The following is a 24,772-nucleotide window of genomic DNA, read 5'->3' on the forward strand; positions in this document are numbered from 1 at the left end:
GGCTGTAACATAACAAAATGTTTCCGAATGCACTGTATGCTGGTACACTGGTGACCATCAATGTCAGAGACGTGTGTATAGGTGGCAGGGAAGTCAGGCGCAGGAGAGTCAAACGGAGTGTAAAATGGAGTCTTTTAATAAATGTCCAAGTAACAAGCTCCATAACACTAAATAGAAAATGAATATAAACAAATATGGATACGAAGACCCGTCGCACACCTATACAAATAAACACTACACTGACACTAAACAATCTCTGACAAAGACATGAGGGGAAACAGAGGGTTAAATACACAACAGGTAATGGATGGGATTGAAAACAGGTGTGTGGGAAAACAAGACAAAACCAAAGGAAAATGAAAAATGGATCGATGATGGCTAGAAGACCGGTGACGTCGACCGCCGAGCACCGCCCGAACAAGGAGAGGCAACGACTTCGGCAGAAGTCGTGACAATCAAAAACACAACGAAGGCTGTTCACCAGCGAAAACACAACGCTGTATTTTTCCAGCAGGGGCTATGGATACATACTGTGGAACCAAGCCACAGCTGGTGGCTGGTGCTAAAATGAGCTTCTAGGAAATGTTCTTTGATTCTGTTTAATTTCCTTTTTAAGAAGATTAAGGTGGGATTTAATCAGAGCCAGATTACGTACTGTAGTGTGAGTTTGAGCTTGATTTTGGTCACATATGTGATTTAATCTGTACTTACTGTACCATGTGCATGGGAACCACATTCAGTTACATAACCATGTCACGTAATTCTCTGCGAGCTGGAAGGTGGTATCATCTGCTGTCTCGTTAGTACAATCTGAAGTGTGACTTTTCTACGTGTTCTGGTGTACCTTTATTAGGGTATATTTTCTAACAAGATAAAGGGCAGGAATATAATGTCCCTTATCAAATCAATCAAATCAAATAAAAAGTAATTTGTCACATGCGTTTGAAAACAACAGGTGTAGACTAACAGTGAAATGCTTACTTGCATGTCCATATCCAAAAATACAGAGTTAAAGATGGAGATAAAGAAATGTCAAATAGAAATAGAAATATTGACACAAGGAATGAATACACAGTCAAATAATGAATAAAAATAAAGATTCAAAATTACATGGCTATATACTGGAAGTACCAGTACTGAGTCGATGTGCAGGGGTACGAGGTAATTGAGGTAGGTAGCTATGCACACATAAGTAGGGGTAAAGTGACTTGGCAACAGAACAGATAATAGATTGAGCTGTAGCAGCAGTGTATGTGGTGAGTGTGAAAGTGTGTGTGTGTGTGTGTGTGTGTCACATGCATGTGTGCGCATGTTATGTGTGCATATGTAGTATGTGTGTGTTTATGTGTGTATTAGGGTTCGGGTAGAATCCAGTATGTGTGCATAGAGTCAGTGCAAGAGAGTTAGGTCAAAAATGGGTCAATGCAGGTATTCCAGGTAGCCATTTGATTAGCTATTTAGCAGCCTTGTTTAGCAGTCTTATGGCTTGGGAGTAGAAACTGTTCAGGGTCCTGTTGGTTTCAGACTTGGCATACTGGTACTGCTTGCCATGCGACAGCAGACAGAACAGTATATGGCAGGGTTCCCCTACTGGTGGCTTGCTGGCTGAATTTGGTCTGCGGGTGGTTTTATTTGGGCCCCCAAGTTTTCTGAGCAAAAAAATATAATTAAAATGTAAAAAAAAATAAAGTAAAACATTTGTGTAAAATGTTCATTGTTGGACATCAAAGACACCAGGAATTCAGCTCCATGTGATTTTTAATTAAGAAATCTGTTCCCAAGTATTCCCACGCATAATAGAGAGACACGTGATCGTATACAAATGTAAGCAACGTTTGAAATTATTATGTTTTAGTCAAACTTTATATCTGTTTTGGCTTCTTGCCGTCAATTGGCAGTCAAAAAATTGTGAATCTATTTGATTGTCCCTGGCTTTGGTGGTTGGAGTTGTTGACCATTTTTGGGACCTTCATCTGACACCGCCTAGTACAGAAGTCCTGGATGCCAGGGAGCTCAGCCCCAGTGATGTACTGGGCCGTACTCACCACCCTCTGTAGCTCCTTGTGGTCCGGTACCTTGCAGTTGCTATACTAAGTGGTGATGCAGCCAGTCAAGATGATCTCAATGGAGCAGCTGAAGAACTTTTTGAGGATCCGAGAGCCCATGTCAAATATTTTCAGACTCCTGAGGGGGAAGAGACACTATCGTGCCCTCTTCACATCTGTGTGGTTGTGTGTGAACCATGTTAATTCCTTAGTGAAGTGGACACCGAGGAACTTGAAGCTCTCGACCCGCTCCACTACAGACTCATTGATGTGCGTGGAGGCGTGCTCGATTGTCTTGCTGACGTTGAGGGAGAGGTTGTTGTCCCGGCAGTGTGGGGCCAGGACATCCTCCCTATAGGCTGCCTCATCGTCATTGTTGATCAGTCCTACCAATTGAAGATGGTGTTGGAGTTATGCGTGGCCACACAGTTGTGGGTGAACAGGGAGTACAGGAAGCGACTAAGCACACACCCCTGAAGGGCCCCCGTGTTGAGGGTCACTGTGGCGGATGTGTTGTTGCCTTCCCTCACCGCCTCGGGGCAGCCATCAGGAAGTCCAGGATCCAGTTGCAGAAGGTGTTCAGTCCCAGGGTCCTTGAGCTTGGGGACTATGGTGTTGAATGTTGAGCTGTCCTCCATGAACTGCATTCTTATGTAGGCATTCCTTTAGTCCAAGTGGGTGAGGGCAGTGTGGATTGCAATAGATATTGCGTCATCTGTGGATCTGTTGGGGCAATATGTGAATTGGAGTCGGCCCAGGGTATCTGTGATGATAGCGCTGATGTAAGCCATGACCAGCCTTTCAAAAGCAGTCCATGGCTACAGATGTCAGTGCTACGGGCGATAATCATTTAGGCAGGTTACCTTGTCTTTCTTAGGCACAGGGACTATGGTGGTCTGCTTGAAACAAGTTGGTATTACAAACCGAGTCAGGGAAAAGTGTCAGTGAAGACACTTGCCAGCTGGTCAGGGCATGCTCTATCAATTTAATTCAATTTAAGGGCTTTATTGGCATGGTAAACAAATGTTAACATTGCCAAAGCAAGTGGAGTAGATAATAAATAAAAGTGAAATAAACACTAAAAATGAACAGTAAACATTACACAGAAGTTCCAAAAGAATAAAGACATTTCAAATGTGATATTATGGGTATATACCGTGTTGTAATGATGTGCAAATAGTTAAAGTACAAAAGGGAAAATAAATAAACATAAATATGGGTTGTATCTACAACGGTGTTTGTTCTTCACTGGTTGACCTTTTCTTGTGGCAACAGGTCACAAATCTTGCTGCTGTGATGGCACACTATGGTATTTCACCCAGTAGATATGGGAGTTCATCAAAATTGAGTTTGTTCTTCGAATTCTTTGTGGATCTGTGTGATCTGAGGGAAATATGTGTCTCTAATATGGTCATACATTTGGCAGGAGGTTAGGAAGTGCAGCTCATTTTCCACCTAATTTTGTGGGCAGTGTGCACATAGCCTGTCTTCTCTTGAGAGCCAGGTCTGCCTACGGCGGCCTTTCTCAATAGCAAGGCTATGTTCACTGAGTCTGTACATAGTCAAAGCTTTCCTTACGTTTGGATCAGTCACAGTGGTCAGGTATTCTGCCACTGTGTACTCTCTGTTTAGGGTCAAATAGCATTCTAGTTTGCTCAGTTTTTTTGTTAATTCTTTCCAATGTGTCAAGTAATTATCTTTTAGTTTTCTCATGATTTGATTGGGTCTAATTGTGTTGCTGTCCTGGGGCTCTGTTTGTGTTTGTGAACAGAGCCCCAGGACCAGCTTGCTTAGGGGACTCTTCTCCAGGTTAATCTCTCTGTAGGTGATGGCTTTGTTATGGAAAGTTTGGGAATCACTTCCTTTTAGGTGGATGTAGAATTTTAACGTCTCTTTTCTGGATTTAGTTTTATGTTGTACACTGAAGATATTATATCTCCAGCCCTCCTCTATGCAGCACATTACTCTTCATTTGGTGGCTTCTGACAGGCAGAAATGCAGTACTGACTGATGAAGGAGAAAATGTGGGCAATATGGTGGTCCCTCCATAGAATGTAATACTGTAGATATATTGGAGGACAACATTTGTTATCCAATATGCTCTTAACCGATAGGCCTATAGCACAGATGAGTTGATACAATATTTCATGCATACCACATAGATAGAACAATGGAATGATGATGAACAATAAGAATACTTGCAGATATTTTAAAAGAGGGGTTGGCAACAACCGGCCAGTAAGTGATTTTTTTGGCCCCAAAAACTTTACTAAAAAAATAAGTAAATTGAATTTCCTTTTGGGTTAAAAAGAAGATCACCAGGAATTCAGTAAAGAATTTTAAAAATATATAACATCTGTTTCCAAGTATTCCCACCAAAAAATAGACATGATCGTGTCTCAATGTAAGCAAGGCATGAAATGAGTTGTGATCAATTTGCAGTGTACAAATTATCATTGGGCTCCTGAGTGGCGCAGCGGTCTAAGGCACTGCTTCTCAGTGCAAGAGGTGTCACTACAGTCCCTGGTTTGAATCCAGACTACATCACATCCGGCTGTGATTGGGAGTCCCATAGGGTGGTGCACAATTGGCCCAGCGTCGTCCGGGTTTGGCCACGGTAGACCGTCATTGTAAATAAGCGTTTGTTCTTAACTTACTTGCCTAGTTACATTAAAAATATATATAAAAAAATCATAATTATGTTCTGGCACCCAGGCTCGTACAAAAATCTGCCTTGTGGCTGAAATTGGTTGTCTACCCTGCTTTAAAATATTATAAATACAAATAAGTGGCAACACTTTTAAAATCCTTTAATGGCATAGGTGGCGGTGATTCGTAGCTAGTGAGTGACACATATCAATATGATATGGTATATGATATGGTGATACAACATATCTAGGCTACTACTACTGTGATATCATGCCTAGGGTTCATTGCCAAACCTCTATGTTTTGAAAATGACCGAAGTGGGAGTGGCTTGTTTTGTTTACTTACTGAGTTTGTTGATGCACTGATCATTGTCTACTACAGATTAGTGAGGTGAGTTCCCCCAACAATTACAAATTACAAATTACAAAAACAATATTGCTGACTATTAAAATACATTCTGAGTATTAGCCACGTTCTACCCACAGTAGTAGAACGTTCATAATTTGTGTGCGGAAATGATTAGGTTGCAGAGAGGTCAGAGGGTAAAGGCTATTCACCCAGGACTCTCGATTGTAGAATACACAGCCATCTTGGATCTACGAGCAGAAGGGAAATTAATGCGGTGAGTAAAAAAAAAAAAAAAAAACACCCTCCCCCCACCCAAATATAAACCCGTTTGGTCCGAATCAAATCGTTGCATCACAACACATTCATCTTTGTAGTCCTTGCCGTTCGGTATGTTTTGGACCGGTTCGTGGATTTCAATTCGAACGGTCTTCTGTTTTTGTCTGTGTGGCCGCTAGCGTGAATTGAGACCGAGAGGTAGCTACTGGGATTGGGAAGTGGATAGGAGGCAAAGTAGGCCCAACCTGCACATCACTACCTATGGGCAAACAGACTGCCTGACAAGGGCTGTCACGGCTAGGTGTTGAAGCAAACTTATAATCAGACTCACGCTGTATTGGTACCTAGTTAGCTCAATTTAGCTAGCTAGGACATAAACAATCAACTGGCGTTACTAACGTTAGCTAGTTAATAGCTAACTTATAGCGCTAGCTCGCTTGTCTTGAGTCCTGTGACCCACATGCATGACTCAAATTCCATTATATTACACCGGCACACCAAGCCACCTTGCCGGACCCCTTCGTTTCTCGAGAGCTATCTATCTCTCCTGCAACCGGTCCATATTCTTTGCGTCCTTATATTCTGCTCGCTTAACTTGATAGGTTAGATAGCTATTTAGATATTTCTGTCTTGATTAGCTACCTAACTTTGTTAGCCACAACATGCTAAAGCCAAGGATAAACAACCGATGTATCCAGTCACGCAAGAGTGGGTGGCTGTTTAGCTAGTTAGCCAACTAAGTTACACTAAATATAATGTGGCATGTTCATGTTGATACTCTTCCCCCTGAGTCTCCACTACTACACTGGCAGCAAGCATCTTGCTAGCACAACAAGCATCTTCTTAGTTTTGACACCAGTGTCAGAGATGACCCCAATCAAAGTGGAAATAATGAATGTGTGTAGGGTCATTTAAATATTAATAGCTATGTCTCCATGTTCACAAGGTGAGAAAGTGTCAGAGGGTTCTTAGATTGAAGGACAATTTGGTGTGGAGAATAACTGGAATCGGTTGTGAATTTAAGAGGCACCTGAGCAGAAGCTTGTTGAATTGTGCTGAGGCAATGATGCAGGGATGCACACAGTTTTTGTATGTTGACCAATGCAATGAAACAGTGGAAAACCAACACTTTTTAAAAGTGATTGTAATTGTTTTGCTGTAAGGCACACTGTATGCGCACATTGCGCAATGTGTGTGGGCGTGTAGTTGTCTGGTGGTGAGATTTGAGTAGTTGAAACTGAAAGTATTGTAGACCATCGTCATCGGACAAACAGTAGGCTACTGCATAACTGTTGTGTTTCACTCCTGTCCATGATAGTTTAAAAAAATCTGATATGAACAATGTTTTGTCAATAAATGGATGCAGGCATGCTGGTTAACAAAGCCTTTTTAGAGTTGAAATAGTAAAAACTGTTCTTTCATCTCACTTCTGCAGGTGACAAACGGAATGTTCAGTGCTACGAGAAAGAAGTTTGTAGAGGGGGTCGAAAGCGACTACCCTGATGAGGGCATGTACTACAGCCAGCCGTTGCCGTTCTCACATAGGTCGGACAAAGACTTAAGCGCTCTGTCTGCTCGATCACACGTCCCTAGTACAGCTCCCTTTGAACTTGAAGTAAGTACAAAACATTTTTCACACGTTTCTTCTATAATTTCAATCTGTTTATGCATATTTGTCATATTTAGTGAGATTTAGGCTACTCCATTATCCTACACTACCCTCTGTGTTTAATTGGACTGCGAAGCTAAAACTTTTAATGTGGCTCTATACTCCAGCGTTTTGGAATTGAGATAAAATGTTTTATATGTGGCGACAGGACAGATGTCACCTTTGATTTGAGGGTATTTTCATACATGTCTGTTTTGCCGTTTAGTAGGGCTAGGAGCTGCCAGGGACCTGAGATATGATATTGTCACGATACCTAGGTGCCGGTACGATATGTGTTACGATTCTAGATGAATTGCGATTCAATACTGTGATTTGTTGTATGTCTGCTGCAGAGGGACAAAAAAGCCATGAGAAAAACGAGTTTTGATCAGTCATGGACATAAAAGGTCTGAAAACAAATAGTCCCCCTATTTAAAGAGAAGATGGAGAACAAGCTATGAAGGAAATATCCTGGAGTTTTGGTGCAGGTACAGCCAACTAGCGCAACATTCTTTTTGCGATATTGTCACTATGATACGAAACGCTATGTCGTCAAAAATAATATCCTGATATGTAACTGCATCACAGTTAAAGCAGACATTGAATATCCCTTTGAGCATAGTGAAGTTATTCATTACACTTTAGGTCGTGTATCAAAACACCCAGTCACTACAAAGATACAGCCGTCATTCCTAACTCAGTTGCGGGAGAGGAAGGAAACTGCTTAGAGATTTCACCATGAGGCCAATAGTGATTTTAAAACAGTTACAGAGTTTAATGGCTGTGGTAGGAGAGAACTGAGGATGGATCAACAACATTGTAGTTACTCAACAATACTAACCTAATGGACAGTGTGAAAAGAAAGCCTGTACAGAATTAAAAAAGATTCCAAAACATGCATCCTGTTTGCAACAAGGCACTAAAGTAATACAGCAAAGATGTGGCAAAGCAAATAGGGTTGTCCCCAATGATCAAAAAAAATATTGGTTGTCTGTTTGTCGAAATTTTTAAACGTGTATTTTTCAATATATAGACACACCCTATGTGTTTGAATAAAATCAACTATATGCCTTGAGCTTGTCTGACGCTTTAAGTGCACTGTTTGATTAAATAATTATGACACAAATGACTCGAGGGAATCCGATGGCCACCATGTGTAATTAAAAAAAATATATATATTTTTTTTTATAGTGAGTGACTGGCATATGTTGTCTATCTCTCCTCCCTGATTCAGTGAAAAGGCACCACAGCACAGCTATGTTTATCACACTGTTTGTGCTGAAGCTGCTACATCTTTTTAGCCATTTAGTTTCTTACTTGTTTCTCTGACTGAAAAGTTCTGTTAACCGAAATCACTAATTTGTTGAGGAAAAACATCACATATTCCCTCAACCCTTGCCGTCTTTATGTGAAACTGGGGTGGCAGGTAGCCTAGTGGTTAGAGCATTGGGCCAGTAACAGAAAGTTTGCTGGATCAAATTCCTGAGCTGACATGGTAAAAATCTGTCGTTCTTCCACTGAACAAGGCAGTTAACCCACTGTTCCCCGGTAGGCCGTCATTGTAAATAAGAATTTGTTTTTAACTGACTTGCCTAGTTAAATAAAGGTAAAATATATATATATATGTTTTTATTTTATTTTTTACATTGCATGCGACCAATAAATTGTTATAACAAACTCCGAACACCGTAATGTGACAGCAAAGTGGATGCGGAGGACGTGAAAAGAAACTCTAAACAGGGAATTTATTTTATTTTATATTGAACCTTTATTTAACTAGGAAAGTCAGTTAATAACAAATTCTTATTTACAATGACGGCCTACCAAAAGGCCTCCTGCGGGGGATTAAAATAAAAAATATTGGACAAAACACACATCACAACAGGAGAGACAACACTACATAAAGAGAGACCTAACACACAACATAACATGGCAGAAACACATGACAACACAGTATGGTAGCAACATGGTAGTAGCACAACATGGTAGCAGCACTAAACAGTACAAATATTATTGGACACAGACAACAGCACAAAGGACTGTTTGCTCAGGAGGGAAAGGGGAAGTCAGATGTGTGGAAGACATTTGACTTACACTGAACAAAAATATAAACTTCACGTGCAACAATTTCTAATATTTTATTGAGTTACAGTTCATATAAGGAAATCAGTAAATTTAAATAAATTCATTTGGCCCTAATCTATGGATTTCACATGAATGAGAATACAGATATGTATCTGTTGGTCACAGATACCTTAAAAAAACAAGGGGTCTTGAATCAGAAAACAAGTTAGTGTCTGGTGTTACCACCATTTGCCTCATGCAGCGCGACACATCTCCTTCGCATAGAGTTGATCAGGCTGTTGATTGTGGCCTGTGGATTGTTGTCCCACTCTTCAGTGGCTGTGCGAAGTTCTTGGATATTGGCGGTAACTGGTACACGCGGTCGTACACGTCGATCTAGAGCATCCATAACATGCCCAATGGGTGACGTGTGGTGAGTATGCAGGCCATGGAAGAGCACACTTCTCTAGTATGCCAGTGGCCATCGAAGGTGAACATTTGCCAACTCAGGTCATGACCCTGGTGAGGATGACGAGCACTTGAGCTTCCCTGAGACGGTTTCTGATAGTGCAGAAATTCTTCTGTTGTTCAAACCCCCAGTTTCATCAGCTGTCCGGGTGGCTGGTATCAGACAATATCGCAGGTGAAGAAGAAGGATGTGGAGGTCCTAGTTGGCGTGGTTGCACGTGGTCTGTGTTTGTGAAGCCTGTTGAACGTACTGCCAAATTCTCTAACATGACGTTAGAGGCGGCTTATTGTAGAGAGATTAACATTAAATTCTCTGTTAACAGCTCTGGTGGACATTCCTGCAGTCAGCATGTCAATTGCACGTTCCCTCAACTTGAGACATCTGTGACATTGTGTTGTGTGGCACAGCTGAACATTTTAGGATGGCCAATTATTGTCCCCAGCACAAGGTGTACCTGTGAAATGATCATGCTGTTTAATCAGCTTCTTGATATGCCACACCTGTCAGGTGAATGGAATATCTTGGAAAGGAGAAATGCTCACTAACAAAGATGTTAACACATTTTAGAGAAATACACTTTTTGTGTGTATGGAACATTTCTGGGATCTTTTATTTCAGCTCATGAAACATGGGACCAACACTTTACATGTTGCATTTATATTTTTGTTCAGAAAAAAGGAGGGTATAGGAGCAATCATTTTGTGAGTATTATGAGTGCCAAACAGGTGCTGTTAGATTACAATATTATTTTTTACTGACGATGAATAACTCATAAGCTGTGTGATGACATGAACAAATTAATGATTGATACATTAGCATATATATTGAAGTATAGTCCTAACTATGTTACAAGACCCCATAATGACATAATGACAAAGCGAAAACAAGTGTTGAGACATTTTTGCAAGTGTATTCAAAATAAAAAAACAGAAATACCTTATTTACATAAGTATTCAGACCCTATGCTATGACACTCGAAATTGAGCTCAGGTGCATCCTGTTTCCATTTATCATCCTTGAGATGTTACTACAACTTGATTGGAGTCCACCTGTGGGAAATTCAATTGGTTGGACAGGATTTGGAAAGGCACACACTTGTCTATTTAAGGTCCCAGAGTTGACAGTGCATGTCAGAGCAAAAACCAAGCCATGAGGTCGAAAGGAATTGTCTGCAGAGCTCTGAGACAGGATTGTGGCGAGGCAAGGGAGCCAAAAAATGTCTGCAGCATTGAAGGTCCCCAAGAACACAGTGGCCTCCATTCTTTAATGGAAGAATTTTGGAACCACCAAGACTCTTCCTGGAGCTGGCCTGCCAGCCAAACTGAGCAATCGGGGGAGAATGGCCTTGGTCAGGGAGGTGACCAAAAACCCGATGGTCATTATGACAGAGCTCTAGAGTTCCTCTGTGGAGGTGGGAGAACCTTACAGAAGGACAACCATCTCTGCAGCACTCCACTAATCAGGCCTTTATGGTAGAGTGGCCAGACAGAAGCCACTCCTCAGTAAAAGGCACATGACAGCCCGCTTGGAGTTTGCCAAAAGGCACCTAAAGGATTCAGACCATGAGAAACAACATTCTCTGGTCTGATGATTATTCTTTTTTTATTTAACCTTTGTGTTAACTGACTTGCCTAGTTAAATATTCTTATTTACAATGACGTGCAAAGCGTCGGGTCCAGGGCTGTGGCGGTCATGTGATTGTCAAGCAAATAACTGTCGGTCTGATGGTAATTGACCGTTAATTAACATAAAGGGGATCCACACATGCAAGCTGCTGATGCGTGCCTTTGAAACGTCTACATTTTAAAAGTCTAAAGTGTAATAAATCCACTTAATTGCCTGTACACCACAATAACACCAGATTATTTTAGGCAGGTGTTTCCTACGAAACATTATAATAAAAAATAATGGCACTGATTCATATTATATGATTTTATTGTAAGAATATAATTGAACTTCGCTGAGTAAAATTCAAAGGATATTTTTCCGAGCTAGTGCGCACATGGAGAGGTTATTCTGTGTTCAGCTTTAAAAGTGATCATTTGAAACGGGTTATATGCTTGATTTTGAGTTATTTGAAAACTTTAGATGTGAATGATACAAACCTTAGAATGTCTTATGAAATCAACATATATGGGCTGCATCCACTATATTGATGATGTAAAAAAAATAAAATAAAAACATTGGGGGGAAAAAGGCATAAACCATTTCTTGTCGCATTTATGCCTAAATGTGTGAAATTAGTTTATGATTTAAAATGGCCATTTATCAGCGGGGCAGGCTTAACACTGCCATCACCATTATATAATGATTAAGCTGTTATGATTTAGCATACACAATCTTGTTTATGGTTTTTATTTTTTACTGAAGGCAACAAAAACCAGCATGGTGACATCAGCATTGCAACAAATAGTGCCTGTAGGCTACTTAGGCTTTCATATAGGAATGTTCGTATTTTCGTTTTTGTTTGAATGGGGAACACACGCAAGGAATAAATAAGACACTTCTAATTATGTAAATAAAAATAAGCACAATGGAAAATAAAAGTATTGGGCTCAAAGGTTAAGGTGCCTGTTGCCGATAACGGCTATTGTTTCAGTTCACTATCATAGGCTATAGCACTCTGTCACGATCGTGTGGCGGATTGACGGACCAAAATGCAGCTTTTGGAAAATAAGCCATCTTCTTTATTAAACACAACACGAAGATGAACACGACACAAAAACTCTATACAAAATAACAAAACAACAAAACGACCGTGAAGCTACAAACGTTGTGCACATACAAACAGGCTACAAACGTTCTTACATAGACAATTACCCACAACCAATGAGAGCCTATGGCTACCCTAAATAAGGGGCAGTACCAGGATCAGGGGCAGTACCAGGGTAAGGGGCAGTACCAGGGTAAGGGGCAGCACCAGGGTAAGGGGCAGCACCAGGGTAAGGGGCAGCACCAGGGTAAGGGGCAGCACCAGGGTAAGGGGCAGCACCAGGGTAAGGGGCAGCTCCAGGGTAAGGGGCAGCTCCGGACTGATGAATGGCAGCTCCGGACTGAGGGACTGCAGCTCCGGACTGAGGGACTGCAGCTCCGGACTGAGGGACGGCCCATGGCTGGCTGACAGATCTGGCTGCTCATGGCTGGCTAACGGATCTGGCTGCTCATGGCTGGCTAACTGATCTGGCTGCTCATGGCTGGCTGACGGATCTGGCTGCTCATGGCTGGCTGACGGATCTGGCTGCTCATGGCTGGCTGACGGATCTGGCTGCTCATGGCTGGCTGACGGATCTGGCTGCTCATGGCTGGCTGACGGATCTGGCTGCTCATGGCTGGCTGACGGATCTGGCTGCTCATGGCTAGCTGACGGATCTGGCTGCTCATGGCTAGCTGACGGATCTGGCTGCTCATGGCTAGCTGACGGATCTGGCTGCTCATGGCTAGCTGACGGATCTGGCTGCTCATGGCTAGCTGACGGATCTGGCTGCTCATGGCTAGCTGACGGATCTGGCTGCTCATGGCTAGCTGACGGATCTGGCTGCTCATGGCTGGCTGACGGATCTGGCTGCTCATGGCTGGCTGACGGATCTGGCTGCTCATGGCTGGCTGACGGATCTGGCTGCTTATGGCTGGCTGACTGATCTGGCTGCTCCTGTCTGGTTGGCGGCTCTGGCAGATCCTGTCTGGTTGGCGGCTCCGGCAGATCCTGTCTGGTTGGCGGCTCTGGCAGATCCTCTCTGACGGACGGCTCTAGCGGCTCCTGTCTGGCTGGCGGCTCTAGCGGCTCCTGTCTGGCGGACGGCTCAGTGGGCTCATGGCAGACGGGCGGCTTTGCAGGCTCATGGCAGACGGGCGGCTTTGCAGGCTCATTGCAGACGGATGGCTCAGATGGCGCTGGGGAGACGGGCAGTTCAGTCATTGCTGTGCAGACGGCAGACTCCTGCCGGCTGAGGCGCACTGTAGGCCTGGTGCGTGGTGCCGGGACTGGTGGCACCGGGCTGGGGACACGCATCTCAGGGCTAGTGCGGGGAGCAGGAACAGGGCATACTGGACCCTGGGGACGCACATTAGGCCTAGTGCGTGGGGCCGGAACTGGTGGTACCGGACTGGGGACACGCATCTCAGGGCTAATGCGGGGAGCAGCAACAGGATGCACAGGACTCTGGAGACGCACAAGAGGCTTAGTGCGTGGTGCCGGAATTGGTGATACCGGGCTGGAGACACGCACCATAGGACGAGTGCGTGGAGGAGGAACAGGGCTCTGGAGACACACTGGAAGCCTGTTACGTGGTATAGGCACTGGTGGCACTGAACTGGGGCGGGGAGGTGGCGCCGGAAATACCGGACCGTGCAGGCGTATTGGCTCCCTTGAGCATTGAGCCTGACCAACCTTACCTGGTTGAATGCTCCCCGTTGCCCGACCAGTGCGGGGAGGTGGAATAACCCGCACCGGGCTATGTAGGCGAACCGGGGACACCATGCGTAAGGCTGGTGCCATGTAAACCGGCCCGAGGAGACGCACTGGTGGCCAGATATGTAGGGCCGGCTTCATGACATCCGGCTCAATACTCAATCTAGCCCTGCCAGTGCGGGGAGGTGGAATAACCCGCACCGGGCTATGCACACGTACAGGAGACACCGTGCGCTCTACTGCGTAACACGGTGTCTGCCCGTACTCTCGCTCTCCACGGTAATTACAGGGAGTAGGCGCAGGTTTCCTACCTGACTTCGCCACTCTCCCTTTAAGCCCCCCCCAAAGAAATTTTTTGGGTTTTCCCACAGGCTTCCTACCGCTTCGTCGTGCTGCCTCCATTCGCCGGTATCCCTCCTCGCACTGCGCCAGAGAATCCCAGGCGGGCTCCGGCACTCTCCCTGGGTTGATCGCCCACCTGTCGATCTCCTCCCACGTAGTGTAACCCAGATCCTTTGTAGGTTCCTTTTCTTGCCTCCGAGCTAGCTCCTCATATCGCCGCCTCTCTGCTTTCGCTGCCTCCAGCTCAGCTTTGGGGCGGTTATATTCTCCTGGTACCTCCCGGTCTAAAATTTCCTCCCATGTCCATAAATCCTTGTATTGCTCCTGTTGCCGCTGGTCATGCTGCTTGGTCCTATGGTGGGTAATTCTGTCACGCTCGTGTGGCGGATTGACGGACCAAAATGCAGCTTTTGGAAAATAAGCCATCTTCTTTATTAAACACAACACGAAGATGAACACGACACAAAAACTCTATACAAAATAACAAAACAACAAAACGACCGTGAAGCTACAAACGTTGTGCACATACAAACAGGCTACAAACGTTCTTACATAGACAATTACCCACAACCAATGAGAGCCTATGGCTACCCTAAATAAGGCTCCCAATCAGAGACAACCGAAATCAGCTGTCTCTAATTGGGAACTCATTCAGGTAACCATAGACTCTCCTAGATAACTAACCAACATAGACAACGCTAGACATCTACCCTCAACACAAAACCATATACTACACCCCATAACCCCTTTACCATATAAACACCCAACACCAACAAAACATAAACATTCCCCATGTCACACCCTGACCTAACTAAAATAATAAAGAAAACAAAGAATACTAAGGCCAGGGCGTGACACACTCGCCAAAGTTAGGCTATAAGGTTCTGATTAAGAAACACCAGCATGTTTACTATGTCGGTCTTCAGTGAAGACCGGGGAGATTTAACTATGTTCCCTGCTGTGCTGAAGACCCTCTCTGACGCAGTGCTGGTAGCACAAATGCACATCTACTTTTTAGCAAGCAGAGCCAATAAAGGAAAACGACAGTGGTTATCCCGCCACCATGACGGGGTCAACTAATGTGTCCGGTTCCTTCTCTTCCGTTTACATACACTTAGGTTGGAGTCATTAAAACTCGTTTTTCAACCACTCCACAAATTTCTTGTTAACAAACTATAGTTTTGGCAAGTCGGTTAGGACATCTACTTTGTGAATGACACAAGTAATTTTTCCAACAATTGTTACAGACAGATTATTTCACTTATAATTCACTGTATTACAATTCCAGTGGGTCAGAAGTTTACATACACTAAATTGACTGTGCCTTTAAACAGCTTGGAAAATTCCCAAAAATGATGTCATGGCTTAAAAAGCTTCTGCTAGGCTAATTTACATAATTTTAGTCAATTGGAGGTGTACCTGTGGATGTATTTCAAGGCCTACCTTCAAACTCAGTGCCTCTTTGCTTGACATCATGGGAAAATCAAAAGCAATCAGCCAAGACCTTTTTTTTTTAGACCTCCACAAGTCTGGTTCATCCTTGGGAGCAATTTCCAAACGCCTGAAGGTACCACGTTCATCTGTACAAACAACAGTATGCAAGTATAAACACCATGGGACCACGCAGCCGTCATAGCGCTCAGGAAGGAGACGTGTTCTGTCTCCTAGAGATGAACGTACTTTGTTGCAAAAAGTGCAAAGCAATCCGAGAACAACAGCAAAGGACCTTGTGAGGATGCTGGAGGAAACCGGTACAAAAGTATCTTTATTCACAGTAAAACGAGTCCTATATCGACATAACCTGAAAGGCCGCTCAGCAAGGAAGAAGCCACTGCTCCAAAACCACCATAAAAAAAGCCAGACTACGGTTTGCAACTGCACATGGGGACTTTTTGGAGATTGTACTTTTTGGAGAAATGTCCTCTGGTCTGATGAAACAAAAATAGAACTGTTTGGCCATAATGACCATTGTTATGTTTGGAGGGAAAACAAGGAGGCTTGCAAGCTGAAGAACACCATCCCAACCGTGAAGCACGGGGGTGGCAGCATCATGTTGTGGGGTGCTTTGCTGCAGGAGGGACTGGTGCACTTCACAAAATAGATGGCATCATGAGGACAGAAAATTATGTGGATATATTGAAGAAACATCTCAAGACATCAGTCAGGAAGTTAAAGCTTGGTCGCAAATGAGTCTCCCAAATGGTCATTGACTCCAAGCATACTTCCAAAGTTGTGTCAAAATGGCTTAAGGACAACAAAGTCAAGGTATTGGAGTGGCCATCACAAAGCCCTGACCTCAATCCCATAGAAAATTTGTGGGCAGTACTGAAAAGGCGTGTGCGAGGCCTACAAACCTGACTCAGTTACACCAGCTCTGTCAGGAGGAATGGGACAAAATTCACCCAACTTATTGTGGGAAGCTTGTGGAAGGCTACCCAAAACGTTTGAGCCAAGTTAAACAATTTAAAGGCAATGCTACCAAATACTAATTGTATGTAAACTTCTGACCCACTGGGAATGTGATGAAAGAAATTAAAGCTGAAATAAATCATTCTGTCTATTATTCTGACATTTCACATTCTTAATATAAAGTGGTGATCCTAGCTGACCTAAGACAGGGAATTTTTACTGCGATTAAATGTCAGGAATTGTGAAAAACTGAGCCAAATACAGTTAAACTAAAGTGTATGTAAACTTCCGACTTCAACTGTAGCGAGTCTTCTCTGTGCTGGCAATCACTCTCAAGGGAGCTTTCAGGGCCAGTTTCATCTCTAAGATGATCACTAAGATTAATCTTCTTAGCCGGGGGCTGTGCACAGTCATCCCCATCTCCAGCTGTACTACAGGTGGTACCTCCGTCTACTTCCCCGAGTGCCAACATCTCCTGAAGGAGGGCATCTTTTGTGCCATCCAAGCCATCTCCCACACGGCCCTTGTACTGGGGGTCAAGTAGGCAGGCCTTTGACAACAGAACCTGTAGTGCTGGTGCTTTGTACTTGTCCTGCAGGTCACTGCCCATGTTCATTTTTATATTTTTAGTTAGCTCGGAGTCGTTGGGTTTGAGAGAGAGAATCTTTCCCGTTAAAAGTCGTAAAACGGGCTTGACTGACGACACTGTCACAGTTCTCCCCAGATAGGATATCAGTGAAGTCGGCCACAGGCTAAAGTGTGGCATTGACCGATTGCTGAACATTGATGGCCTCCCATGACCGATCTAAATTATTGTGGTCTCGATCGTCAATCAATACCCGTCTTATAGCCAGGATCTGCTCCAAAACTATTTCAACCATTTGTTGTTTGGTCCCCCAACGTGTTTTACAATCCTAAGGGATGAAAAATGTTAACATTTATGAAATGCAATGGAATTCAATGGGCATATCATTCGATTTATATACAAGTTATTAATCTAGGACAAACATCTTGCTAAAGAAATTGTAGCTTGTATTTGATTTAAATAGTCTAAAATTAATAGAATGAAATGTGCACTTCATTTAATTGAGATATATTGAAGGCATATTAATAGGACTAACATCTAGATAGTGAAATTGTAGCTTGTATTTTATTTAAATAGCTGAAAATGAATGGAATGCAATCGGCATATCATTTGATTGATATACACTACCATCAAAAGTTTTAGAAATCCTACTCATTCAAGGGTTTTTCTTTATTTTTAATATTTTCTACGTTGTATGAAACTATGAAATAACACATATGGAATCATGTAGTAAACAAACAAGTGTTAAACAAATCAAAATATATTTATATTTTAGTTTCTTCAAATAGCCACCCTTTGCCTTGATGACAGCTTTGCACACTCTTGATTTGTTTAACACTTTTTTGGTTACTACATGATTCCAAATGTGTTATTTCATAGTTTTGATGTCTTCACTATTATTCTACAATGTAGAAAATAGTAACAATAAAGAAAAACACTTGAATGAGTAGGTGTTCTTAAACTTTTGACCGGTAGTGTATATTGTATTAATACAAAGACCAACATCTTGATTTAAATAGCCTAAAATTAATATAATAAAATGTGCACATCATTCGTTTGATATATATTGAAGGCCTATTAATATCACTAACAACTTGATAATGTAGCTCATATTTTTATTTTATTTTTTATTTCACCTTTATTTAACCAGGTAGGCTAGTTGAGAACAAGTTCTCATTTGCAACTGCGACCTGGCCAAGATAAAGCATAGCAGTGTGAACAGACAACAACACAGAGTTACACATGGAGTAAACAATAAACAAGTCAATAACATGGTAGAAAAAAAGAGAATCTATATACAATGTGTGCAAAAGGCATGAGGTAGGCAATAAATCGAATAATTACAATTTAGCAGATTAACACTGGAGTGATAAATCATCAGATGATCATGTGCAAGAAGAGATACTGGTGTGCAAAAGAGCAGAAAAGTAAATAAATAAAAGCAGTATGGGGGGTGAGGTAGGTAAATTGGGTGGGTAGTTTACAGATGGACTATGTACAGCTGCAGCGATCGGTTAGCTGCTCGGATAGCAGATTTTTAAAGTTGTTGAGGGAGATAAAAGTCTCCAGCTTCAGAGATTTTTGCAATTCGTTCCAGTCGCAGGCAGCAGAGAACTGGAAGGAAAGGCGTCCAAATGAGGTTTTGGCTTTAGGGATGATCAGTGAGATACACATGCTGGAGCGCGTGCTACGGGTGGGTGTAGCCATCGTGACCAGTGAACTGAGATAAGGCGGCACTTTACCTAGCATAGCCTTGTAGATGACCTGGAGCCAGTGGGTCTGACGACGAACATGTAGCGAGGGCCAGCCGACTAGGGCATACAGGTCGCAGTGGTGGGTCGTATAAGGTGCTTTAGTAACAAAACGGATGGCACTGTGATAAACTGCATCCAGTTTGCTGAGTAGAGTATTGGAAGCTATTTTGTAGATGACATCGCCGAAGTCGAGGATCGGTAGGATAGTCAGTTTTACTAGGGTAAGTTTGGCGGCGTGAGTGAAGGAGGCTTTGTTGCGGAATAGAAAGCCGACTCTAGATTTGATTTTGGATTGGAGATGTTTGATATGAGTCTGGAAGGAGAGTTTGCAGTCTAGCCAGACACCTAGGTACTTATAGATGTTCACATATTCTAGGTCGGAACCGTCCAGGGTGGTGATGCTAGTCGGGCGTGCGGGTGCAGGCAGCGAACGGTTGAAAAGCATGCATTTGGTTTTTACTAGCGTTTAAGAGCAGTTGGAGGCCACGGAAGGAGTGTTGTATGGCATTGAAGCTCGTTTGGAGGTTAGATAGCACAGTGTCCAAGGAAGGGCCGGAAGTATACAGAATGGTGTCGTCTGCGTAGAGGTGGATCAGGGAATCGCCTGCAGCAAGAGCAACATCATTGATGTATACAGAGAAAAGAGTCGGCCCGAGAATTGAACCCTGTGGTACCCCCATAGAGACTGCCAGAGGACCGGACAACATGCCCTCCGATTTGACACACTGAACTCTGTCTGCAAAGTAGTTGGTGAACCAGGCAAGGCAGTCATTAGAAAAACCGAGGCTATTGAGTCTGCCGATAAGAATATGGTGATTGACAGAGTCGAAAGCCTTGGCCAGGTCGATGAAGACGGCTGCACAGTAATGTCTTTTATCGATGGCGGTTATGATATCGTTTAGTACCTTGAGCGTGGCTGAGGTGCACCCGTGACCGGCTCGGAAACCGGATTGCACAGCGGAGAAGGTACGGTGGGATTCGAGATGGTCAGTGATCTGTTTGTTGACTTGGCTTTCGAAGACCTTAGATAGGCAGGGCAGGATGGATATAGGTCTGTAACAGTTTGGGTCCAGGGTGTCTCCCCCTTTGAAGAGGGGGATGACCGCGGCAGCTTTCCAATCCTTGGGGATCTCAGATGATACGAAGGAGAGGTTGAACAGGCTGGTAATAGGGGGTGCGACAATGGCGGCGGACAGTTTCAGAAATAGGGGGTCCAGATTGTCAAGCCCAGCTGATTTGTATGGGTCCAGGTTTTCCAGCTCTTTCAGAACATCTGCTATCTGGATATGGGTAAAGGAGAAGCTGGGGAGGCTTGGGCGAGTAGCAGCGGGGGGGGGCGGGGCTGTTGGCCAAGGTTGGAGTCGCCAGGAGGAAGGCATGGCCAGCCATTGAGATGTTTGTTGAAGTTTTCGATTATCACGGACTTATCAGTGGTGACTGTGTTACCTAGCCTCAGTGCAGTGGGCAGCTGGGAAGAGGTGCTCTTGTTTTCCATGGACTTTACAGTATCCCAGAACTTTTTGGAGTTAGAGCTACAGGATGCAAATTTCTGCTTGAAAAAGCTGGCCTTTGCTTTCCTGACTGACTGCGTGTATTGGTTCCTGACTTCCCTGAACAGTTGCATATCGTGGGGGCTCTTCGATGCTATTGCAGTTCGCCACAGGATGTTTTTGTGCTGGTCGAGGGCAGTCAGGTCTGGAGTGAACCAAGGGCTATATCTGTTCTTGGTTCTGCATTTTTTGAACGGAGCATGCTTGTCTAATATGGTGAGGAAGTAACTTTTAAAGAATGACCAGGCATCCTCAACTGACTGGATGAGGTCAATATCCTTCCAGGGTACCCGGGCCAGGTCGATTAGAAAGGCCTGCTCTCAGAAGTGTTTTAGGGAGCGTTTGACAGTGATGAGGGGTGGTCGTTTGACCGCGGACCCGCGGCGGATACAGGCAATGAGGCAGTGATCGCTGAGATCTTGATTGAAGACAGCAGAGGTGTATTTGGAGGGCAAGTTGGTCAGGATAATGTCTATTAGGGTGCCCATGTTTACGGATTTAGGGTTGTACCTGGTGGGTTCCTTGATGATTTGTGTGAGATTGAGGGCATCAAGCTTAGATTGTAGGACTGCCGGGGTGTTAAGCATATCCCAGTTTAGGTCACCTAACAGAACAAACTCTGAAGCTAGATGGGGAGCGATCAATTCACAGATGGTGTCCAGGGCACAGCTGGGAGCTGAGGGGGGTCGGTAGCAGGCGGCAACAGTGAGAGACTTATTTCTGGAGAGATTAATTTTTAAAATTTGAAGTTCGAACTGTTTGGGCATAGACCTGGAAAGTATGACAGAACTTTGCAGGCTATCTCTGCAGTAGATTGCAACTCCTCCCCCTTTGGCAGTTCTATCTTGACGGAAAGTGTTATAGTTGGGTATGGAAATCTCAGAATTTTTGGTGGCCTTCCTAAGCCAGGATTCGGACACGGCAAGGACATCAGGGTTGGCAGAGTGTGCTAAAGCGGTGAGTAAGGCAAACTTAGGGAGGAGGTTTCTGATGTTGACATGCATGAGGCCAAGGCTTTTTCGATCACAGAAGTCAACAAATGAGGGTGACTGGGGACATGCAGGGCCTGGGTTTACCTCCACATCACCCGAGGAACAGAGGAGTAGTAGGATGAGGGTGCGGCTAAAGGCTATCAAAACTGGTCGCCTAGAGCGTTGGGGACAAGGATAAAAGGAGCAGATTTATGGGCGTGGTAGAATAGATTCTGGGCATAATGTGCAGACCGGGGTATGGTGGGTCACGGGTACAGCGGAGGCAAGCCCAGGCACTGGGTGATGATAAGAGAGGTTGTATCTCTGGACATGCTGGTCTCAATGGGTGAGGTCACCGCATGTGTGGGGGGTGGGACAAAGGAGGTATCAGAGGTACGGAGAGTGGAACTACGGGGTCCATTGCAAACCAAAACAATGATAACTAGCCTGAACAACAGTATGCAAGGCATATTGATATTTGAGAGACATACAATAAGGCATAAAGTGATTGCAGGTCTTGATTGGGAGAGCTAGCTAAAACAACAGGTGAGATAACAGCAGCTAGTCAGCTAACACAGCAACAGCAGGTAAAAATGGCGACGACTAGGCAGAGAGGGTCGGATTAACTACACACAGATCCTGAGTTAAAGCACAGAGCCGACAGATAAAACACAAATAAACAGAATGGAGTACCGTGAATTAATGGACAGTCAAGCAGGCATCAGCTATGTAGCCAAGTGATCATAGTGTCCAGGGGGCAGCCGTAGATGGAGCAGGGAGGCCTCCACTAAGCTAGCACGCAGCGTTTAAAGTTAGTAGCCCGGGGGGTGGTCTGCTCAGACGGAGGGGGTCTGCTCAGACGGAGGCCGGTTGAGGGCACAGCGGATGGGGTATTCGTCTGCAGACCAGACGTGGTCGTGTCGACAGAGAATCCAAGCCGGATGGCGATGGCGAAAGAGAGGTTGTGAATTGTAGAATTGTGTGTGCTAACTGGTGCTAGCTTCGTGGCAGTGGCGCTAGCTGCAAGCTAGCTGTGAGGATCAGAAGTTGTGGCTCAGGGATTACGGCAGGAATCCGGCGTTGTTGTCGAGAGACAGTCCGATGCTGGTAAATTGGTGAGTAATATCCAGGCTAATAACAGGGCTGGTGTCTGTGCAGAAGGTAAAAGCTGCTAGCAGCGGCAAAAAATGTCTAAATTAGCTTGTAGCTGATTAGCTGGTTAGCTACTGGGGGTTCTTGAAAGTGTTCCAAAGTTAAAAAATAATAGCGATTCCGTATCACATTGGGTGAGGTAGGTTACCGGAAGGTATAATCTAATTAAAAATCGAAAATAGATAGAATTTAAAAAAATATATATATACAAGAAATACGAAAAAATACAAACGTACACGAGAGGACTAAAGAAACACGTCTACACTGCTACGCCATCTTGGACTTTCTGATTTGAGTAGTCTAAAATTAATGGAATGCAATGCAATTTAAGACTGAATATGAACTAATTAAGATCACTCACCGGTATGAGCACGTGCTGGGGCATCTCAAGATCCTTCTGTGCTGTATGGAGGTTTCTCCTCTTCAACCAGCTTGTGGTGAAAGTGCTGGCTAGTGTCCTATATTGCACAAGTCTTTCTGACTTGCATCAACTTTTGTGTTGGCCAGATGCAGGTTGTGTCCAAAGCAGTTAAGGCATGGCCAACCCAACTGCCTCACCACGGACACAAAGTTTGCCCCGTTGTCAGTTGTGATGCGGGACACTTCCTTCTCATCCAATGCCCACTCTGCCATCATGGACCGGAGAGCTTCACCCAGGTTGTCCTTAGTATGGTTCTCTGGCATATAGGTCGTCTCAAGACAATGGAACATGAGAGACCAATCACTGGATATGTAGTGAACAGTCAGGCTCATGTATCGAGTCATGTTTACGGTAGACCACATCTGTTGTGAGAGAGAAATTGGGTATGCCTTTAAGTTCTTGGAGAATTTCTCCCCTCACTTTCTTATACATATTGGGAACAGCCATTCGTGAAAAGAATGCTCTTGATGGTTACTCATACTGATTGTCCATTTCCTGCAATAATTCTTTAAATTATTGCTTTTCAACTGTATGAACTGGAATCTTCTCCCTTACCAAGTAGCGAGTCACATGGTCAGTTATTCTCTGCCATTTGTTGCTGTCTCGTTTGCATTTCTCCACTCGGGAGAACACCTGCTCAACACTCAGCTGCCCCTTGCCACACATTTTGTCGCAACCTGTTGATGTGGTAGAGGTTCCTCTTAGTTCAACAAATTTTGCAGGGTGGTTAATTCGAAGGTGGCTTCTCAGATTTGATGTGTTTGCGTGTTAATCAATTATTTTAATCTTGCCTATTCGGCAAATGCCTTCATCCAGGTTTATTGGCTGACCTCTCGCATTTGTCTTCAATCCAAAAGGTGTCCAAATGGCTGTAGTTGTGTTTGGCTTGGAAACATTATCCATGACAGTGTTTTAGAATCAGTTTCTACCTGTTATTGTCAAACTGGGCCTGACGGGACAGCTCAGATCTTCCGCTCATTTCTGTCCATATGGGAAGGCATGGTTAAATCAAGGAAAGTTAATACACCAGATTTTTCAATAATTTTAGTTTCTTCGATTGCTATCTCTGCAACATAATTCAAATTCAATCATGAAGTGTTTGATTTTAGATTGCATTTGCATTGATGTCAGAGTGATTAGAAGGTCAATAGAGTGCTGAGTACCAGGCCATTAGCGACTTGATGACTGTTAGCAAGTGCACAGTTTTCGAGTAGCCTAGTTACATTCAATCAACGGTCATGTGGAATTTGACTGTGGTCATGAGTCGTGACTGGCAGTAATACGGTCACCGTAACAGCCCTAGTCATGTCTGGAGGACAGAGAGATCCTTCATGAAAACCTGCTCCCGACCTTCCAACAGGACAACGACCCTAAGCACACAGGCAAGACAACGCAGGAGTGGCTTCGGGACAAGTATCTGAATGTTCTTGCCTGGTCCAGCCAGAGCCCGTACTTGAACCCAATCTAACATCTCTGGAGAGACCTGAAAAGAGCTGTGCAGCGACACTCCCCGTCCAAGCTGACAGAGCTTGAGAGGATCTACAGAGAAGAATGGGAGAAACTCCCCAAATACAGGTGTGCCAAGCTTGTAGCGACATACCCAAGAAGACTCGAGGCTGTAATCGCTGCCAAAGGTGCTCCAACAAAGTACTGAGTAAAGGGTCTGAATACTTATGTAAA

At 44.0% G+C, this 24,772-nt stretch overlaps 1 protein-coding gene across 10 annotated transcripts in view; it reads left to right on the top strand.

The window, feature by feature from the left end:
- The first annotated feature begins 5,136 nt into the window (after nt 1-5,136).
- Nucleotides 5,137-24,772, top strand: part of LOC129846741 (CCR4-NOT transcription complex subunit 2-like) — a 38,571-nt gene continuing 18,935 nt past the window's right edge. For 2 of the 10 annotated variants that reach the window (XM_055914588.1, XM_055914594.1), the window contains exons 1-2: nt 5,140-5,316; nt 6,754-6,933. In XM_055914588.1, the coding sequence (XP_055770563.1) occupies nt 6,766-6,933 (168 nt within the window). In that variant the 5' untranslated portion in view covers nt 5,140-5,316; nt 6,754-6,765. Of the gene's footprint in view, nt 5,317-5,353; nt 5,517-6,753; nt 6,934-24,772 lie in introns of those variants that run through there. The other 8 variants (XM_055914595.1, XM_055914597.1, XM_055914591.1 and 5 more) reach the window with 7 other exon arrangements.

This window comes from Salvelinus fontinalis, unplaced genomic scaffold (genome assembly GCF_029448725.1).
Source record: "Salvelinus fontinalis isolate EN_2023a unplaced genomic scaffold, ASM2944872v1 scaffold_0615, whole genome shotgun sequence".
In the NCBI taxonomy this organism is placed as follows: Eukaryota; Metazoa; Chordata; class Actinopteri; order Salmoniformes; family Salmonidae; genus Salvelinus; species Salvelinus fontinalis.